Source organism: Melanotaenia boesemani, chromosome 2 (genome assembly GCF_017639745.1).
Source record: "Melanotaenia boesemani isolate fMelBoe1 chromosome 2, fMelBoe1.pri, whole genome shotgun sequence".
In the NCBI taxonomy this organism is placed as follows: Eukaryota; Metazoa; Chordata; class Actinopteri; order Atheriniformes; family Melanotaeniidae; genus Melanotaenia; species Melanotaenia boesemani.
The window spans coordinates 8,495,602-8,512,734 of NC_055683.1; the positions used below are offsets into that span (position 1 = coordinate 8,495,602).

At 44.0% G+C, this 17,133-nt stretch overlaps 1 protein-coding gene across 1 annotated transcript in view; it reads left to right on the forward strand.

Moving 5' to 3' along the window:
- Positions 1 to 1,871: 1,871 nt before the first annotated feature.
- The window catches only part of LOC121653838 (NACHT, LRR and PYD domains-containing protein 4E-like), a gene marked incomplete at its 3' end in the record, with an annotated part of 28,971 nt that continues 13,709 nt past the window's right edge, over positions 1,872 to 17,133 (forward strand). The window contains exons 1-9 of the mRNA XM_042007521.1: positions 1,872 to 2,049; positions 2,891 to 2,968; positions 9,908 to 10,000; positions 10,084 to 10,212; positions 10,424 to 10,549; positions 12,160 to 12,294; positions 14,470 to 14,548; positions 14,709 to 14,913; positions 15,060 to 16,851. Of these exons, the coding sequence (XP_041863455.1) occupies positions 9,951 to 10,000; positions 10,084 to 10,212; positions 10,424 to 10,549; positions 12,160 to 12,294; positions 14,470 to 14,548; positions 14,709 to 14,913; positions 15,060 to 16,851 (2,516 nt within the window). The remainder of the gene's footprint in view (positions 2,050 to 2,890; positions 2,969 to 9,907; positions 10,001 to 10,083; positions 10,213 to 10,423; positions 10,550 to 12,159; positions 12,295 to 14,469; positions 14,549 to 14,708; positions 14,914 to 15,059; positions 16,852 to 17,133) is intronic.

The following is a 17,133-nucleotide window of genomic DNA, read 5'->3' on the forward strand; positions in this document are numbered from 1 at the left end:
ATGGAGGCAGACCCTAGATCCTGGGGTTTTATGAAGGATTTTGTATAAGTTGTAGAGTTGGGCTGTCTGTCATACTGAAGGCATTTAGACATATTTATAGCTAAACTGGTTGACCAGCAGGTTTAATGGATTACCTGTCTCCCAGTTTGAAGTTGGTAAGGAGATAGAGTCCTCTAGTTTTTATATTAATCTGTATATGTTTGATAGAAGCTTTGGAGTTCAGAGATCGATAAATTCTGCTGCCATGGGAGGATGTTCCAGGTGTGTTTGGTTGAAGAGGAATTTTGTGCTTATTACGGATTTGAGTTGTTGATATTCTAAAATCTGTTGCTGCTGAATGTTTTATTCCTTCTTTATTCCTCTGGGTAAAATAACAGCAGGGTGAAGGAAGCAATAACAAGTTTATTAAAAACAAACTTTAAAGAAAAATAGAAATTAAATAAAATGTCACAGCATGCAAAACATTAGTTTTTACAGCACCATAGGGTAATTTTGATATTTTAATTTTTTATTTTATTTTAAAGGTATTTTAATGATTTTATTTCTGGTGTTTTATGTGTGTTGGACTTGGATGGTTGCCTGATCATGAACTTTAAACAAAGACACACGCTGCAGATGGACGCACCTGAGCCTAATTGTATTTGATTGCAATCACTGGTTGTCTCTCCCATAAGTAAGACGCCAGATACCAAGCAGGCAGGGAGGGACATGGACGTCCATCCATTACTTTCTCCAGCCTTCCAGCTGTTGCTTTACAGATTATTTTAATGTCAGCATGTATCAGTGATATGGGTTGGTAACTAGATGGTCGTCTGGGGTCTTTGCTTGGTTTTAAAAGTACAATAATGGTAGCAGGCATCATGTTTTGGGGGTACAGCCATTTTCCTTTATTTGTGTCACCATGTTGAAAAATGTAGGTGCTAGTGTCCAAAACTTTGTATAGACCTCTGCTGAGAAGCCGCCTGGTCCTTTGTTACAGGACATATGTTTAAGGGCTTCATGTAGTTCCTCCACTGTAGGAGGAGAATCACTGAGACGACATTATGAATGAAATGATGTGTTTACCAGCTTTTAGAAGCAGATACGTCTTAGGATGGACAGTTCTGGCTCTTTGCTTTATAATGACTAATTTTCTGAGGTTCTGCCATCTTGAAAAACCTGCCTGGATCCTTTTACTGTGCAGCAGGGGCGGAGCTAGAAACATATTTATGGGGTGAGAGAAGGCGAGAATGTTTCAGGGCTGGTGACACGTTGCAGAGGTGTGTTTGTCATTCTTGGTAAGTGTGGAGTGTAACAGGAATCTGATCATCTGACAGCTGTTGCAGTAAAATTACAGGAATTCTTCAGGTGGTGAAAACAAAAAGTCCCAAAACAACAACGACGTGTTTGTTCAGATTTTCTTCCTGCTGAAGTACAGAGTTGTGCATGAACCAGCTCAAATGAACACATTCATTTCTCTTTGAATGTTGACCTGAACATTTGTAAATAAAGAATGTGTTTTTTGTTTGGACAGCACATTTCATGTACAAGACCAGAGTGTGTAATTTGTGCATCATCGTGACAGGACAAGGAAACAAGCATGCTCAGAATGACTGGAGTTAATTTAAAGAGAAATAAATGTACACTTTTACAAATTATTCACTTCTGATTTAAAATCAGAATAAAACATCCACTTTCTTCAGATTTAATTTTAATCCAGAATGGTGATTTTTATTAGGAATCAAGTGTTTTTAAAGTTTTTAATTCTGAATTAAAGGGGAATTAAAACTTTCATGTACACATGGCCGTTGACTTCTGTTTTCTGTTGTGTGTTCAGGTATTTTATCTTCCCTCCATCAGAAAGCAGAATGTTCCACAGAAATGAACCTTCAGGTTGAACAGGAACCCAGAACAAAGAGGAACGTCTTCCTAAAGCATTCCTGTTGGAGCATCAGTTAGTATCTGCAGCAGAGATGTAATGAAGTCTCCATCTGGCAGAGCTCTGCAGATCCACTCACCAAACTCTTCAATCTCTGAGGAAAAGCAGGACTGAGTCCGTCAGCGTTTGCTGTGAGTCTTTCTCATTTCCAGCTTCTTTTATTGCTTTAACAGTAAATAAAATGATCAGAAAGACAGAAACTTTATTTTATATCCCTGCAGGAAGAAACTTTGAAACAGGATGAGAGAAAATGAAGCAGGAAAAAAGAGAGATGTGATGTATTCATGTTAGTTTATGAGACATCAGTTTTCAGTGTTTGAACTGGGATATTTGTTTAAAATGTGACTCTGTAGAGTTTTATACGGCTGTATGTTGCCTGCAGCCACCAGAGAGGGAGGATCAACCTCCTACTGGAGAATCTGGAGAGAAAGAGAACAATCAGAATAAATCTGTAAAATTAAGAGGGGGGTGATACTGTTCAGGGTGTGTGGCTGAAACAGTGGGGCTTCCTCTGCTGGAGTCCAGGTGGTCTTTGGTGTGGGGTGTCTGGGGTTCGTGCTCCAGGATTGGTGCTGATTGGGTTTTTGGGTTTTTTGGCTGGTCTGCCATGTGTAGTTTAACAGTGTTTGTGTTGCCAGTTCTGATGGTTTCTGTGTTACTAAGCCTGACAGCTGTAGAGTCCAGAATAAGTTTAAAGTCCCAGCAAACTGTTGGTGTTAGAGTTTTGCACTTGGAAGACGCTATAATTGTATTGCTTTTGGTCTTTTAATAAACTGTTCACCTGATCTTTGACATCATCCTCATCATTTCTGATTTAACGAATACCGCTGAGTGGGTAAAGTTTCATTGGAGTCAGATATTTTATGAAAATGTTTAACCTGATGTGATCAAAAAGGAGAAAACACAAGGAGTCATTTTTATTTAGAAATCTCTTATATTATATTATTTTAACATGAGTTTTCTTCTGAATAGATTGGCTGATAACGGAGCCTAAAGAAAGACATCCAGACTTCAATGACAACAATAAATTGTGACATCAGAGAAAAAAAGGTAAGCAGAAACCTTTTAAATTAAATTCTTCATGACTGACTACATTAAAATAAGTTGCCGTCATTGAAAAACACGTGTCTATTATGTAATACAGATCGAAGACAAACAATATTTAAGGTAAAAATCTGGGTTTAGAGGCCCTCCGTCCGAAGGGTTAGAGGCCCTTCTCTGAAAAGAATAAGTATGAAAAGAAGGAAAACAGTGTAAACACTGTGTATGGGGCTTAAGAGGCCCACCGTCTGAAGGGTTAGCGTGAAAGAAAAAGTCTGTTTGTGAGGGCTGGGTGAGTCTTCATTTGAAAACTTTAAAACAGTAACTCAGGTTTCTGTTCTCTGAAGAGTTTTGTGGGTCATTTGGTGGATTTGTTGTTTTTTGTGTCTCTTTTCCTGGTTGAATTAAAACTGGGTGTGGGATCGGGATAAAACGTCCTGTAGTTTGGTGCAACAATCCCCAGGACTGTTGTAGAAGCTTCTGAACTAGATCCACAAACAAGGAACTGCATCCATTCAACCTGCTGAAATCAGCTTTGCATTAATAATTGTGAGACATGACTAAAGCAAAGCCAAATAATTTGGGAGAAGTGTGGCAACTTTTAGTTGAAATAATTACTGCTGAATGTAAAATAAAAGAAAATGTCAAAGGTTCCACGGCAATTTAAAAAGGGTCTCCAAGATAAAAAGCTTTTCCGTCAGAACCACAAAGTTAGGCCGGTAAAAGTCCTCTAACTGCTGGACTTCAACAGGCTCACCAGGATATCAGGATAATGCTCAGAGGGAATTCTCAGAGAGTAAAAACAGTCAAGACAAAACTAAATGAGACAGTCACAAAGACCACTGATAGATATGCATTACTGTCAGTGTATTACAGTATTAACTGCTCTAGACAAAATCATTAGGACTAATAACGGAGACATACAGGATCCTCCCAAAGACACCCCACAAGTTCTAGGATCTACAAAATTATATCCCAGTTCATGACCCCATCATATAGTTCCAGTAGTCCTACTGCTCCACCCATGTCAGTGCAGGCCCCAGTGGTTCAACTGTCAGGGCTGGTAGAAATAGAAGACGTAGAACCTGAAGAATTACAGAGGAAGCAGCAACACATTCATTTATCTTTGAGTGTTGAACTGAACATTTGTAAATAAAGGATGTGAAGGTGAACTCGGTCAGATTATGTGTTGCACACTTGGACAAAAAAAGTTACTCCCAAGCGTGCGTGGGTGTGAAAAACATTCTTACTCTTTTATTTCTGCAACACACAAACACAAGCACATGAACATCTGGCGGCACACTGCAGACTACTGGGGCTTACTGAATAACACATCCCCATTTTTCAGCCTGAAGGACCCCTAAGCTGCCCAAGGTGCCTGTGTGAATTTACTCACTCTTTTAATTTACCTCCCTGAAAACTACTGTTATTACTTTGAGTGTACATATTGTCTACTAGATCTAAATAAATATAATCAAATTTAACAAAAACACATTTTTAGAACCAAGAGTTCAAAGTTCAAAGTTCTTTATTTGCCATTTGTACATAAAACCAAAACGTCAAGGTACATTGGAATTCTTGTGCAGGGCTCTTTCAGAGTCACAGTTTAAGTAGTAGGGGGGGGGAGATGAATCAAGAATAAATGAACACTGTACACATTAGAAAATAAACTATAGCAAAAAAATGTATGAATACAAAAAAATATAAAATATAGTATGTAGCCATACTATTATACACTATACAGCGCTGTACAAGAGCAGAAGGTATTGTGAGATAGAGGACTGGGTAGAGGGAGAATATTGCACATGACATTCTCAAGCAACTGAACACTGATCAGAGGAACTGCACATTATACAGGAGGGGATATAAAAGACATCATCCTGTTTCACAGGTGATGATAGTGTAGGTCAGATATTGCACATGCACATGTAATAAAAGTGAGATGGTGTCTTTTTTTTTGCATTTTGCATAAGTTCAGTAGTTTTGTTTTGACATCAGTCTGACTGTGGCTGGGAAGAAGCTGTTAAAAAAGCGAGTCCTGTGAGTTTTGATACTGTCCGCTCTGCTGTGTTTGAGGTTGTATGTGCAGTGTTTGTGTCTGAGCAGAGGGTGAGCGGGATGGAGTGAGTCTCTGATAATTCCCTCAGCTCTTTTCTGACAGCGCTGCTCGTACATACAGTCCATGGAAGGAAGTTTTGTGCCTATAATCCTCTCCGCAGTCTTTATGACTCTTTGCAGAGCTTTCCACTCTGATGTGTGGTGTTTCCATACCAGACAGTGATGCCTGCGGTGAGGATGCTCTCTATCAGTCCTCTGTAGGCCTGGGTGAGAGGGCGATGGTTCAGACCAGCAAGAGGGGGAAGTGAACGCTAAATGTTCACAGTCCACCGTTCATCTCACTATGCCCAACATGCCTGTGGGTCCCCACATATGTCACTGTCCACAATTTCTATTCAAGTTATGTCTGACTGCATTTAAAGAGCAAGTTAGAACGTGTGTGTGTTAACTAAACAGTTCTAACTTGAGTGTGTGATACTTGTGTTTCGTTGTGGAAATACTTTGTGTTAGTTGATGCATGAAAAGTGCTTTATAAATAAAATTGTATTATTTTTTTACACACAACTCCCACCTGAACACACACGTATGTGATGATGTGATCAGACCAGCTGTTGGTTCAGAGCGTACAGGTGGAACATCTCCATCATCATTGTTTGGCTCTGAACTGGTTTCCAGGTGATTGTGTGGTTTTCATGGTAAAGTCGGGGCTTTTGTGAACGTAGTTTGAATTTGTTGGGTTTGTGTTTGTGAGAAAATGGTGGAGGTTTCAGGGAATGTTGGTAAAAACTGTAACTCTGTTTCCCTCTTCATCCTCTGAACACACTCACATAGAAGGATGTTTTCCACATTTGCCAGTCAGCTGATCCATCATCCAGAAGAAGAGGCAGGAGAACATGGCTGCCTGAACCGAACCACACATCCACCAGATGTGGCCCCAATCTGCTGATTACATCACTTCCTGCTGGAACTGATCCAGAAGGAAGAAGTGGTGGAGTAGAGCCAATGTGGCTGTACAGGTGTCTGGATCAAACTGTGATCCCTCCTCCCCACACCCCCCCAAAGATTACTAAGCTGATCACATTCTACTTTCATATGAGACAAGTTGAATGATGATGGAAAATAAAGAACCAGACAGGTGATGTGTGGATTTCCAGATGAAAACAAGACTGATGAGAAAAATCTGAAACTTTAGGATTAAACTGACTAAAACATGTCAGCCATGTTTCTGTAAGTCTGTAAACTGTAAAGAGGAGGAGAAAGATCTGAAGTTGCTCCTCCTACCTGTCCTCCTCCTACCTGTCCTCCCTCCATCACAGCTAGAAATGTGACTCATTCCAGGAAGCAGCTCACCTGTGTATCAGTGGAGATTCTTCTTCTTCTTCTTCTCTGAACAAACTGTAAGTGTGAACTTTCCTCTTTGTTTCTGGAATGTTTGGAGAACGTGTTCACTTCTGATTTCAGCTCCAACTTTGATCTCTGCTGTTTGAAGACAAATCTACATGATGATCAGATCGTTATTTCTCTGAGGATCAAACTGTGGTTTTGTTGATGTGTAATGAGGCGCGAATGCGGCTCTACAGAACAACTTGAACTCTGACTTTCTCTTCATGTTCACAGTAAAAACAGTCAGCCAGGTTTTTCAGGTTTTAAGTTCTGTGTTGCAACATATTTCCTGGATCATAATCCACCTCCACCTTGTTTCACATAAACAGCTCCAGCTACAACAACGTTGGGACTCTGTGTAAAAGTGTGGAAAACCAGAATTCACTGATTTATAAACCTCATCAGGTCATATTTTATTCCCAGTAGAAGATAAACAACATGTCAGAGGATGAAACTGAGACATTTTACTGTGTGATGGAAAATATGAGCTGATGGTGAATCTGATGCAGCAACACATCTGGAAAAAGTAGTCCCAGGGTGATGTTCAGCATGGTGTAAAAAGTAGTTCCAGGGTGACGTTCAGCATGGTGTAAAAAGTAGTTCCAGGGTGATGTTCAGCATGGTGTAAAAAGTAGTTCCAGGGTGATGTTCAGCATGGTGTAAAAAGTAGTTCCAGGGTGATGTTCAGCATGGTGTAAAAAGTAGTTCCAGGGTGATGTTCAGCATGGTGTAAAAAGTAGTCCCAGGGTGATGTTCAGCATGGTGTAAAAAGTAGTCCCAGGGTGATGTTCAGCATGGTGTAAAAAGTAGTCCCAGGGTGATGTTCAGCATGGTCTAAAAAGTAGTTCCAGGGTGACGTTCAGCATGGTGTAAAAAGTAGTTCCAGGGTGATGTTCAGCATGGTGTAAAAAGTAGTTCCAGGGTGATGTTCAGCATGGTGTAAAAAGTAGTTCCAGGGTGCCGTTCAGCATGGTGTAAAAAGTAGTTCCAGGGTGATGTTCAGCACGGTGTAAAAAGTAGTTCCAGGGTGATGTTCAGTGTGGTGTAAAAAGTAGTTCCAGGGTGACGTTCAACATGGTGTAAAAAGTAGTTCCAGGGTGGTGTTCAGCATGGTGTAGCATCTTCTTTTTCTAACATGTCTGGAAACGTCTGGAAAGTGAGGAGACCAGTTGCTGGAGTTTTAGGAGAGGAATGTTGTCCCATTCTGGTCTGATCCAGGATTCTAGCTGCTCTACAGTCCTGGACCTTGGTTGCTGGATTTCTGCTTCCATGATGCTCCAGATGTTGTGCATTGGTGAAAGATCTGGACTGCAGGCAGGCCAGTTCAGCAGCCAGACTCTTCTCCTTTGAAGCCAGGCTGCTGTGATGGATGCAGGATGTGGTTCAGCATCGTCTTGCTGAAATCTGCAAAGCCTTCCCTGAAAGAGACGTAGTCTGGATGGGAGCAGATGTTGCTCTAAAACCTCCATGTACTTTTCAGCACAGCATAGCACAGCACATGTTCAAAGACAGTGGTTTCTGGAAGTCTTCCTGAGTCCATGCAGTGGTTTCCAGTAGAAAATCATGTCTGCTTATAATACAGAAGCTCACCAGCATCCAGCCTCTTTTCTTGCATACAGATTATCCTCATTCACTCCTCAACTCCTGATTCTTTCAGTCTGTGGATGATCTTACAATCTGCAGATCAGAGGTCACAGACTCTGACGCTTGAGGGCTACTGTCCTCCAGGTTTTAGTTTAGTACATAAAAGTCAGTCTTACCAACAACAAGGTCTTGACCTCCAGCATGTTTACATGAACTTTACTCTGCAGCTCATTTAGAGCTGCCAGAATCAGTCCATTTATCCGCTGATCAGCAGAAAGTCTACTTATTGCTTGGTAAACTAAATATCTGAAAGGGTTTTTAACTAAATGTTGTTCATCACAAAACACCACCTTCTTCTCTGGAATTTATTCCAAATATTTTACAAACAAAACATCAGTTTTCTGAAAAATTATCAACATGTTAGACAGAAATGAAAACAGATGTTTGGTGGAGCTTTAATTTAAATCCATGTTGAATCTGCTGAGTAAGAACAGACGAGTGGTTGTAACTGGGGAGTGAAAACTTCTTGCTCTCAGTGGACACTGAGTGGATACGAGTCTGATGGATTGTGTTCAGCTTTACAAAAATTTTCCACACTTTCATTTCTTGTGATTTAAATCAGAGCGATGCATGTTTAACTTGTCTGGATCATTCTGACTGTACAAGATGCTGCAGCAAAGCTCTGGAAGCAACAGAAGAGCTCACATGGCTCCTGTTTGATGGTCTTCTTACTGGTTTCCAGTTCATGGGCTTTGTGGTGAGAACTTCTAGATGCTCTGCATGGACAAGCTCCTCAGTTCATTTCAGATTTCTTAAAGCTGAACTCTTTAACTATTACTCTCCGTCATGCTCTGTGGTACTGAGCCCAGTTTTCCCAGCTGCCCTGAAGGCATCTTCCCCGCACTCTAGCTTGATTACTTATGTGCTCCACCTGTGCTGAGCGCTTTATATACCTGCCTGTTTCAACTCTTAGTTGCCAGATCGTCCTGGTTCTTCCCTGTACGTATCCATGCCTTTATTTCTCTGCCTGTCTGTCGTTGACCCTGTTGCCTGGACTCGGATTTTGCCTCCGCCTGCCCCCTGCCTGGTACTCTGCTTGTGATTGTTTGGATCTCCTGGTCCTTGGACCCCTGGCATTGTTTATTGGACCTAGATATCGGATCACGGACTTAACTCTCCTTCCTCCCACAAGGATCTTCTGGTCTCCACTCTGTCAGCCTGGTCAGCGTTCCGGACTGTTGGTTATATCCCACTTTCTAACCTCTCTTTGTTCTGCAGCTTCTCCCACACCACGCAGCAGATTCCTCCCTGGATTCCCTCCACCCTGATCCCAGGAAACCCCTCCTCCACTTCCTGGATCTCACTCTGCTGAAGCCAGACCATAGAGAAGACCGGATCGCACATTCTATCTTTTGTGTACAAATAAATGTTTGTAACCCATCCCTGGGATTCTGAGCCTTATTCTGAGTCCAAACCTGTCAGCACCATGACACTCTCGGCTCATCTGGAGGATTGTTTTCAGCTCCAACATCTGATTAACCCACTCACAGATAGTTTATAAATCAAACTGTCCCACTTCCACTGTGTTTAATGTGCTTCTGTTGTTTAATCTTCTTCCTTGTATTTGCTATGAAAACGTGAATGAACTGAATTATAATTATTCTGCATATTATGGTCCTCTTTGTCTTGTAAATAGTTTCATCATGATGGCCTGTGCTGGTCTGCAGCTCCATCCCTCCATCTGGTGTCCTGATAGAAGTCCAGCAGCTGAAGGCAGCTTCCTCTTCCTCACTGCTGTCTGACTGCATCCATCTGACTCTGATATGAAGCAGAAACTCAGAGCCAATCAGAGGAGGAGCAGCAGATGATGGAAAGGAGGATTTCAGTTGATGTTCAGATGAATGATGTGTGTTTCCTCTGCAGGTGAAGGTAGAAAGTGTGTGTGAGCTGATGTGAATCCAGCATCATGGATCAGGACAGAGAGGAGGGAGTCCCTCCCTCTAAAACCACTCAGAGGTGAGATGTCCATCTCTAACTGTCCATGACTCTTCTCCATGTCAGAGATCACAACTCACATCACCAAACATCTGGATTCACAGGGACCATCCTGGACCTGGACATAAACGTAGGCGTAAACTAAGATTTGAACCTGGACCTGAACCCAGCTGTGTCTCCATGAAGAGCGACCGGTCGATGGAAAAATTTGTTGATTTCAGATCAGACCAGCAGTGAGTATCAGAGTCCAGTGGAGGTTGGATCAGGTTTCAGATGAAAACCAGTTTCAGGTTCATCATTTCTGGACGTCTCTGCTGAGACGAATCTGCAGCATCATGATCGTCATGTGATAGATTTGATTTGTCTTCCAGATTCTTCTGCAAACTAAATGTTGAACAATTTCAGAATTCAGCTGTGAAATCATAAAACCATCTCTATTCACAGAACTCGACCTGGACCTGAACCTGGACCAGGACCAGGGCCAGAACCAGGACCTGAGCCCAGTTGTTTGTCTTTGAAGAGCGACCAGTCGAAGGAATATCCTCTTGAGTTTAAATCAGACCCACAGAGGTGAGCTGTGTGAAATTGTTGCATCAGATTAGTTTTATTCCATCTTGTGTTGTTACAACAACAACAACAAGAACAACAACAACGTCCAAAGACATGCATGTTAGGTTAAATTCGGCCTAGGAGTGGGTGTGAGTGTGCGTGAATGGTTGTTTGTCCTTATCTGTGTTGGTGACCTGTCTGGGGTGTACCCTGCCTCTTACTTGTTAAAATCCTGAAATAGGATCCAGCTTTCCCATGACCCGTAATGGACCAAGTGGTTATGATAATGAAAGAATGAATAATAATAAAGGATATCTTCAGTATTTTAAGGTGAAATATCCAGATAAAGCTCTAATAGCGCTTAGATACACCTTATGGTGCCCCTGGACACATCATCAGTGATGTAACCTGGGATCACAGGGGATTTTGGGTCTTTCAACAATCAGACCCCCTCCTCCAGGTGACCCTGCTAGGGTTGATCAAGCCCCAGCTTGTGTCCAGGTAGCGCTACCCTACTTGCCACGCTTCTCCCCTCTTGATCCACAACCACCTTGACGCCACTTCTGCTGCATAGGTGGCTAACTTAACAGCCCTTCGCTGACTGGCTCCTGTGATGCCCAGCATCTTGCAGAGGGATTCACCCACAAATACTCGGCATCCCACTTCAATGGGTTGGCATCGTGCCCACCAACCATTGTTCTGGCACTCCTCCACTGGCTCTGATACTTTGCCCTCTTTCTCTCATGGGCCTCCTCCATCCGGTCATCCCATGGCACAGTGAGCTCCAGGAGAATTACCTGCTGGTTGCTGCTGAGGTGAGGACAATGTTTGGCCTTGATGTTGTCTTGGCAACCACTTCTGGGAACTTCAGCTGCTTACCCAGATCAACTTTGAGCTCCCAATCAAGTGTCGTTGCCAACAGGCCAGGGGAGGTATTTCAGAAACCGCTGCAGGCTTCTCCCCAGCTCTGACAAAAGTGCTGGTGTTCCTAACTGGGCGAAGGCTCTTGCTGTGGCTGATTCCACTGCAGAAAGCATCCGCTACAGCCTTCAGGACTTGGTCATGTCTCCAGCGGTAGCGTCATTCACCCAGAGCTCTCGGACAGCAGCTTAGGATGTGCTCCAGGGTTCTTCTTTTTTGGCAGAGCGGACAAGCTGGTGTCTCCACCTTCCGACAGGTAAAGAGGTTAGATGGACCAGGCAACACGTCATAGACTGCCTGGATCAAGAATTTTATGTGATGGGGTTCGGCTTTCCACAGCTCGGCCCATGTGACCTTGCACTCCACAGCTTGCTCCCATCTCGTCCAGGCTCCTTGCTGCCTCATTCCCACCATCTGGCTGACCTGCTTCTCTTCTACTCCAGTTCGCACCTCCTCAAGGATCAGTGGATACATTTGTTGATTTCAGATCAGACCAGCAGTGAGTATCAGAGTCCAGTGGAGGTTGGATCAGGTTTCAGATGAAAACCAGTTTCAGGTTCATCATTTCTGGATGTCTCTGCTGAGACGAATCTGCAGCATCATGATCGTCATGTGATAGATTTGATTTGTCTTCCAGATTCTTCTGCAAACTAAATGTTGAACAATTTCAGAATTCAGCTGTGAAATCATTAAACCATCTCTATTCACAGAACTCGACCTGGACCTGAACCTGGACCAGGACCAGGGCCAGAACCAGGGCCAGAACCAGGACCTGAGCCTTGTTTGTCTTTGAAGAGCGACCAGTCGAAGGAATATCCTCTTGAGTTTAAATCAGACCCACAGAGGTGAGCTGTGTGAAATTGTTGCATCAGATTAGTTTTATTCCATCTTGTGTTGTTACAACAACAACAACAAGAACAACAAGAAGAACAACAATGTCCAAAGACATGCATGTTAGGTAAAATTCGGCCTAGGAGTGGGTGTGAGTGTGCGTGAATGGTTGTTTGTCCTTATCTGTGTTGGTGACCTGTCTGGGGTGTACCCTGCCTCTTACTTGTTAAAATCCTGAAATAGGATCCAGCTTTCCCATGACCCGTAATGGACCAAGTGGTTATGATAATGAAAGAATGAATAATAATAATAAAGGATATCTTCAGTATTTTAAGGTGAAATATCCAGATAAAGCTCTAATAGCACTTAGATACACCTTATGGTGCCCCTGGACACATCATCAGTGATGTAACCTGGGATCACAGGGGATTTTGGGTCTTTCAACAATCAGACCCCCTCCTCCAGGTGACCCTGCTAGGGTTGATCAAGCCCCAGCTTGTGTCCAGGTAGCGCTACCCTACTTGCCACGCTTCTCCCCTCTTGATCCACAACCACCTTGACGCCACTTCTGCTGCATCGGTGGCTAACTTAACAGCCCTTCGCTGACTGGCTCCTGTGATGCCCAGCATCTTGCAGAGGGATTCACCCACAAATCCTCGGCATCCCACTTCAATGGGTTGGCATCGTGCCCACCAACCATTGTTCCGGCACTCCTCCACTGGCTCTGATACTTTGCCATCTTTCTCTCATGGGCCTCCTCCATCCGGTCCTCCCATGGCACAGTGAGCTCCAGGAGAATTACCTGCTGGTTGCTGCTGAGGTGAGGACAATGTTTGGCCTTGATGTTGTCTTGGCAACCACTTCTGGGAACTTCAGCTGCTTACCCAGGTCAACTTTGAGCTCCCAATCAAGTGTCGTTGCCAACAGGCCAGGGGAGGTATTTCGGGAAACCGCTGCAGGCTTCTCCCCAGCTCTGACAAAAGTGATGGTGTTCCTAACTGGGCGAAGGCTCTTGCTGTGGCTGATTCCACTGCAGAAAGCATCTGCTACAGCCTTCAGGACTTGGTCATGTCTCCAGCGGTAGCGTCATTCACCCAGAGCTCTCGGACAGCAGCTTAGGATGTGCTCCAGGGTTCTTCTTTTTTGGCAGAGCGGACAAGCTGGTGTCTCCACCTTCCGACAGGTAAAGAGGTTAGATGGACTAGGCAACATGTCATAGACTGCCTGGATCAAGAATTTTATGTTTAGGTTCGGCTTTCCACAGCTCGGCCCATGTGACCTTGCACTCCACAGCTTGCTCCCATCTCGTCCAGGCTCCTTGCTGCCTCATTCCCACCATCTGGCTGACCTGCTTCTCTTCTACTCCAGTTCGCACCTCCTCAAGGATCAGTGACCCCCTCTCTTTCGCCTGGGTCCTACCATGCTACCCAAACCAGCTCTTCCCTTTGCTACTGTGCCCAGCAGCACCCTTTGCCGTAGCCTTGACTGTGCAACAGCCACAGCCTCAGAAGCTTTCCACTTATGTCCCGTCCTAATCTCGAGCCTGGGCAACCTTTGGGTCACTGGACTCCCGGTCTTGAAGACCTTAACCGAGTAACCATGAATTCTTCGCTCAGGCTGCTGATAGGGAGCTTCAGCTTGTTGGTCTGCCCGTACAGGGCGATACTGCTCAGGCTTTGTGGCAACCCCAGCCACCTATGTAGAAAGCAGCTGACCCTCACCTCAAAGCCTTCCAGTGCTGAAATGTAGACTTCTTAGATCAGGAGGGGCCAAAAAAATCAAAGGAAGGATAATAATAATAATAATAATAATAATAATAATAATAATAATAATAAAGGATATCTTCAGTATTTAAGGTGAAATTTCCAGGTGAAGCTCTAATAATAAACATGTGAGTTTTATTAAATATTTCTTGTGAGCTGAGAATAATCAGGAGGATTCTGTCTCAGTGCAGGAAACATAGAATCTCCATAATTCAACTTACTCATCTGTGGAACGTAGAAGCAGGGAGAAACTGGGAGCTGCCCAGTCTAACCAGTCTCATCCAAGCACACACTGGCTGTGGCTGCCTTGCTCCAGGGCACCTCAGCACAGAGCTTCATGAAGGTGTTGGTGAGAGCTTCCTAAAAGCTGAAAGCAGCTTCTCCATGTGACAGAATGTGATTTGATTCTTCCTGATTCCTCCACAGAGTGGACCAGCAGAGCTCAGAGCTTCCCAGTGGTCAGTCTGCCCAGCAGCATCAAACACAGCTGGACTCCATATTTATGGTCTGTACATGTACAACAACTACTTTTCCATCTCTTCTGTCCACATCATCTCCATGCTGACCTTTGTAGACCAGTGGATTGTCAGTGTGTCCAACATGGATCTGATGTTTGGCTCCATGATTTCAGTCTGATTGTGTCCTTCATATCGTTTCTCTTCCAGCTGCTGGAGGACAACATGATCACTTTCATGAAGAAGGAGCTGAAGAAGTTCCAGAAGCTTCTGAGTCCAGATTACCCAGAATGCTCAGTGTTGGAGGGTGAGGATGAGGAGCAGAGGAAGAGCAGCAGAGAGGCGTTAGTGAAGATCACAGTGGACTTCCTGAGGAGGATGAAGCAGGAGGAGCTGGCTGAGCGTCTGCAGAGCAGTAAGAGGATTTCTCTAAAGATTGAAGCTGCTGGATAAATGACACATTTACTGATGTCTCAACACATGAACATCACATATTCACATCCTCATTCCTCAGAGGCTTCAAATCTTTACTGACTCTTCTTATTTCTTCTTTTCTTTCAGAATATTTTGCTGCAGCTTGTCAACGTAAACTAAAATGTGGTCTGAAGAAGAAGTTCCAGTGTGTGTTTGAGGGGATTGCTAAAGCAGGAAACCCAACCCTTCTGAACCAGATCTACACAGAGCTCTACATCACAGAGGGAGGGACTGCAGAGGTCAATGATGAACATGAGGTCAGACAGATTGAAACAGCATCCAGGAAACCACACAGACCAGAAACAACCATCAGACAAGAAGACATCTTTAAACTCCCACCTGGAAGAGATGAACCAATCAGAACAGTGATGACAAAGGGAGTGGCTGGCATTGGGAAAACTGTCTTAACACAGAAGTTCACTCTGGACTGGGCTGAAGACAAAGCCCACCAGGACATCCAGTTGACATTTCCATTGACTTTCAGAGAGCTGAATGTGCTGAAAGAGAAAAAGTTCAGCTTGGTGGAACTTGTTCATCACTTCTTTACTGAAACCAAAGAAGCAGGAGTCTGCAGCTTTGAAGAGTTCCAGGTTGTCTTCATCTTGGATGGTCTGGATGAGAGTCGTCTTCCTCTGGACTTCCACAACAATGAGACCCTGACTGATGTTACAGAGTCCACCTCAGTGGATGTGCTGCTGACTAACCTCATCAGGGGGAAACTGCTTCCCTCTGCTCGCCTCTGGATAACCACACGACCTGCAGCAGCCAATCAGATCCCTCCTGACTGTGTTGGCATGGTGACAGAGGTCAGAGGGTTCACTGACCCACAGAAGGAGGAGTACTTCAGGAAGAGGTTCAGAGATGAGGAGCAGGCCAGCAGGATCATCTCCCACATGAAGACATCACGAAGCCTCCACATCATGTGCCACATCCCAGTCTTCTGCTGGATCACTGCTACAGTTCTGGAGGATGTGCTGGAAACCAGAGAGGGAGGAGAGCTGCCCAAGACCCTGACTGAGATGTACATCCACTTCCTGGTGGTCCAGACCAAAGTCAAGAAGGTCAAGTATGATGGAGGAGCTGAGACAGATCCACACTGGAGTCCAGAGAGCAGGAAGATGATTGAGTCTCTGGGAAAACTGGCTTTTGATCAGCTGCAGAAAGGAAACCTGATCTTCTATGAATCAGACCTGACAGAGTGTGGCATCGATATCACAGCAGCCTCAGTTTACTCAGGAGTGTTCACACAGATCTTTAAAGAGGAGAGAGGACTGTACCAGGAGAAGGTGTTCAGCTTTGTCCATCTGAGTGTTCAGGAGTTTCTGGCTGCTCTTCATGTCCGTCTTACCTTCATCAAGTCTGGAATCAACCTGATGGAAGATGAACAAACAGATTCTATTTGTTCAAATGAACCAGATCTACAACATCTCCATCAGAGAGCTGTGGACGAGGCCTTACAGAGTCCAAAAGGACACCTGGACTTGTTCCTCCGCTTCCTCCTGGGTCTTTCACTGCAGACCAATCAGAGTCTTCTACGAGGCCTGATGACACAGACCGGAAGTAGATCACAGACCAATCAGGAAACAGTCCAGTACATCAAGAAGAAGATCAGTGAGAATGTGTCTGCAGAGAGAAGCATCAATCTGTTCCACTGTCTGAATGAACTGAATGATTGTTCTCTAGAGAAGGAGATCCAACAGTTCTTGAGATCAGGACGTCTCTCCACAGATAAACTGTCTCCTGCTCAGTGGTCAGCTCTGGTCTTTATCTTATTGTCATCAGAAGAAGATCTGGAGGTGTTTGACCTGCAGAAATTCTCTCCTTCAGAAGAGGTTCTTCTGAGGTTGCTGCCAGTGGTAAAAGCCTCCAACAAAGCTCTGTAAGTACACACACACACAGAGCAGGTTTGGTTCTTAGATCAGAGATGAACACAGGTGAAGGCTCAACCTCATAGACATTTGAACAAGTCAAAGAGATATGGGAGTGTAGACGTTGGTAGAGTCTCTTTCAAACTCTCTTAGAGAGAGACTCAATTCTCTGTGCATGTGTCAACCACGGTGGCAGCTAGTCCATGTAGCTCTGTAAATGTCTTTTACTTTTCCATGTTTTAGTGAAGATGTGCTTCTTTAAATACTTGAGGGAAAAGCTCCTCCACTTATGA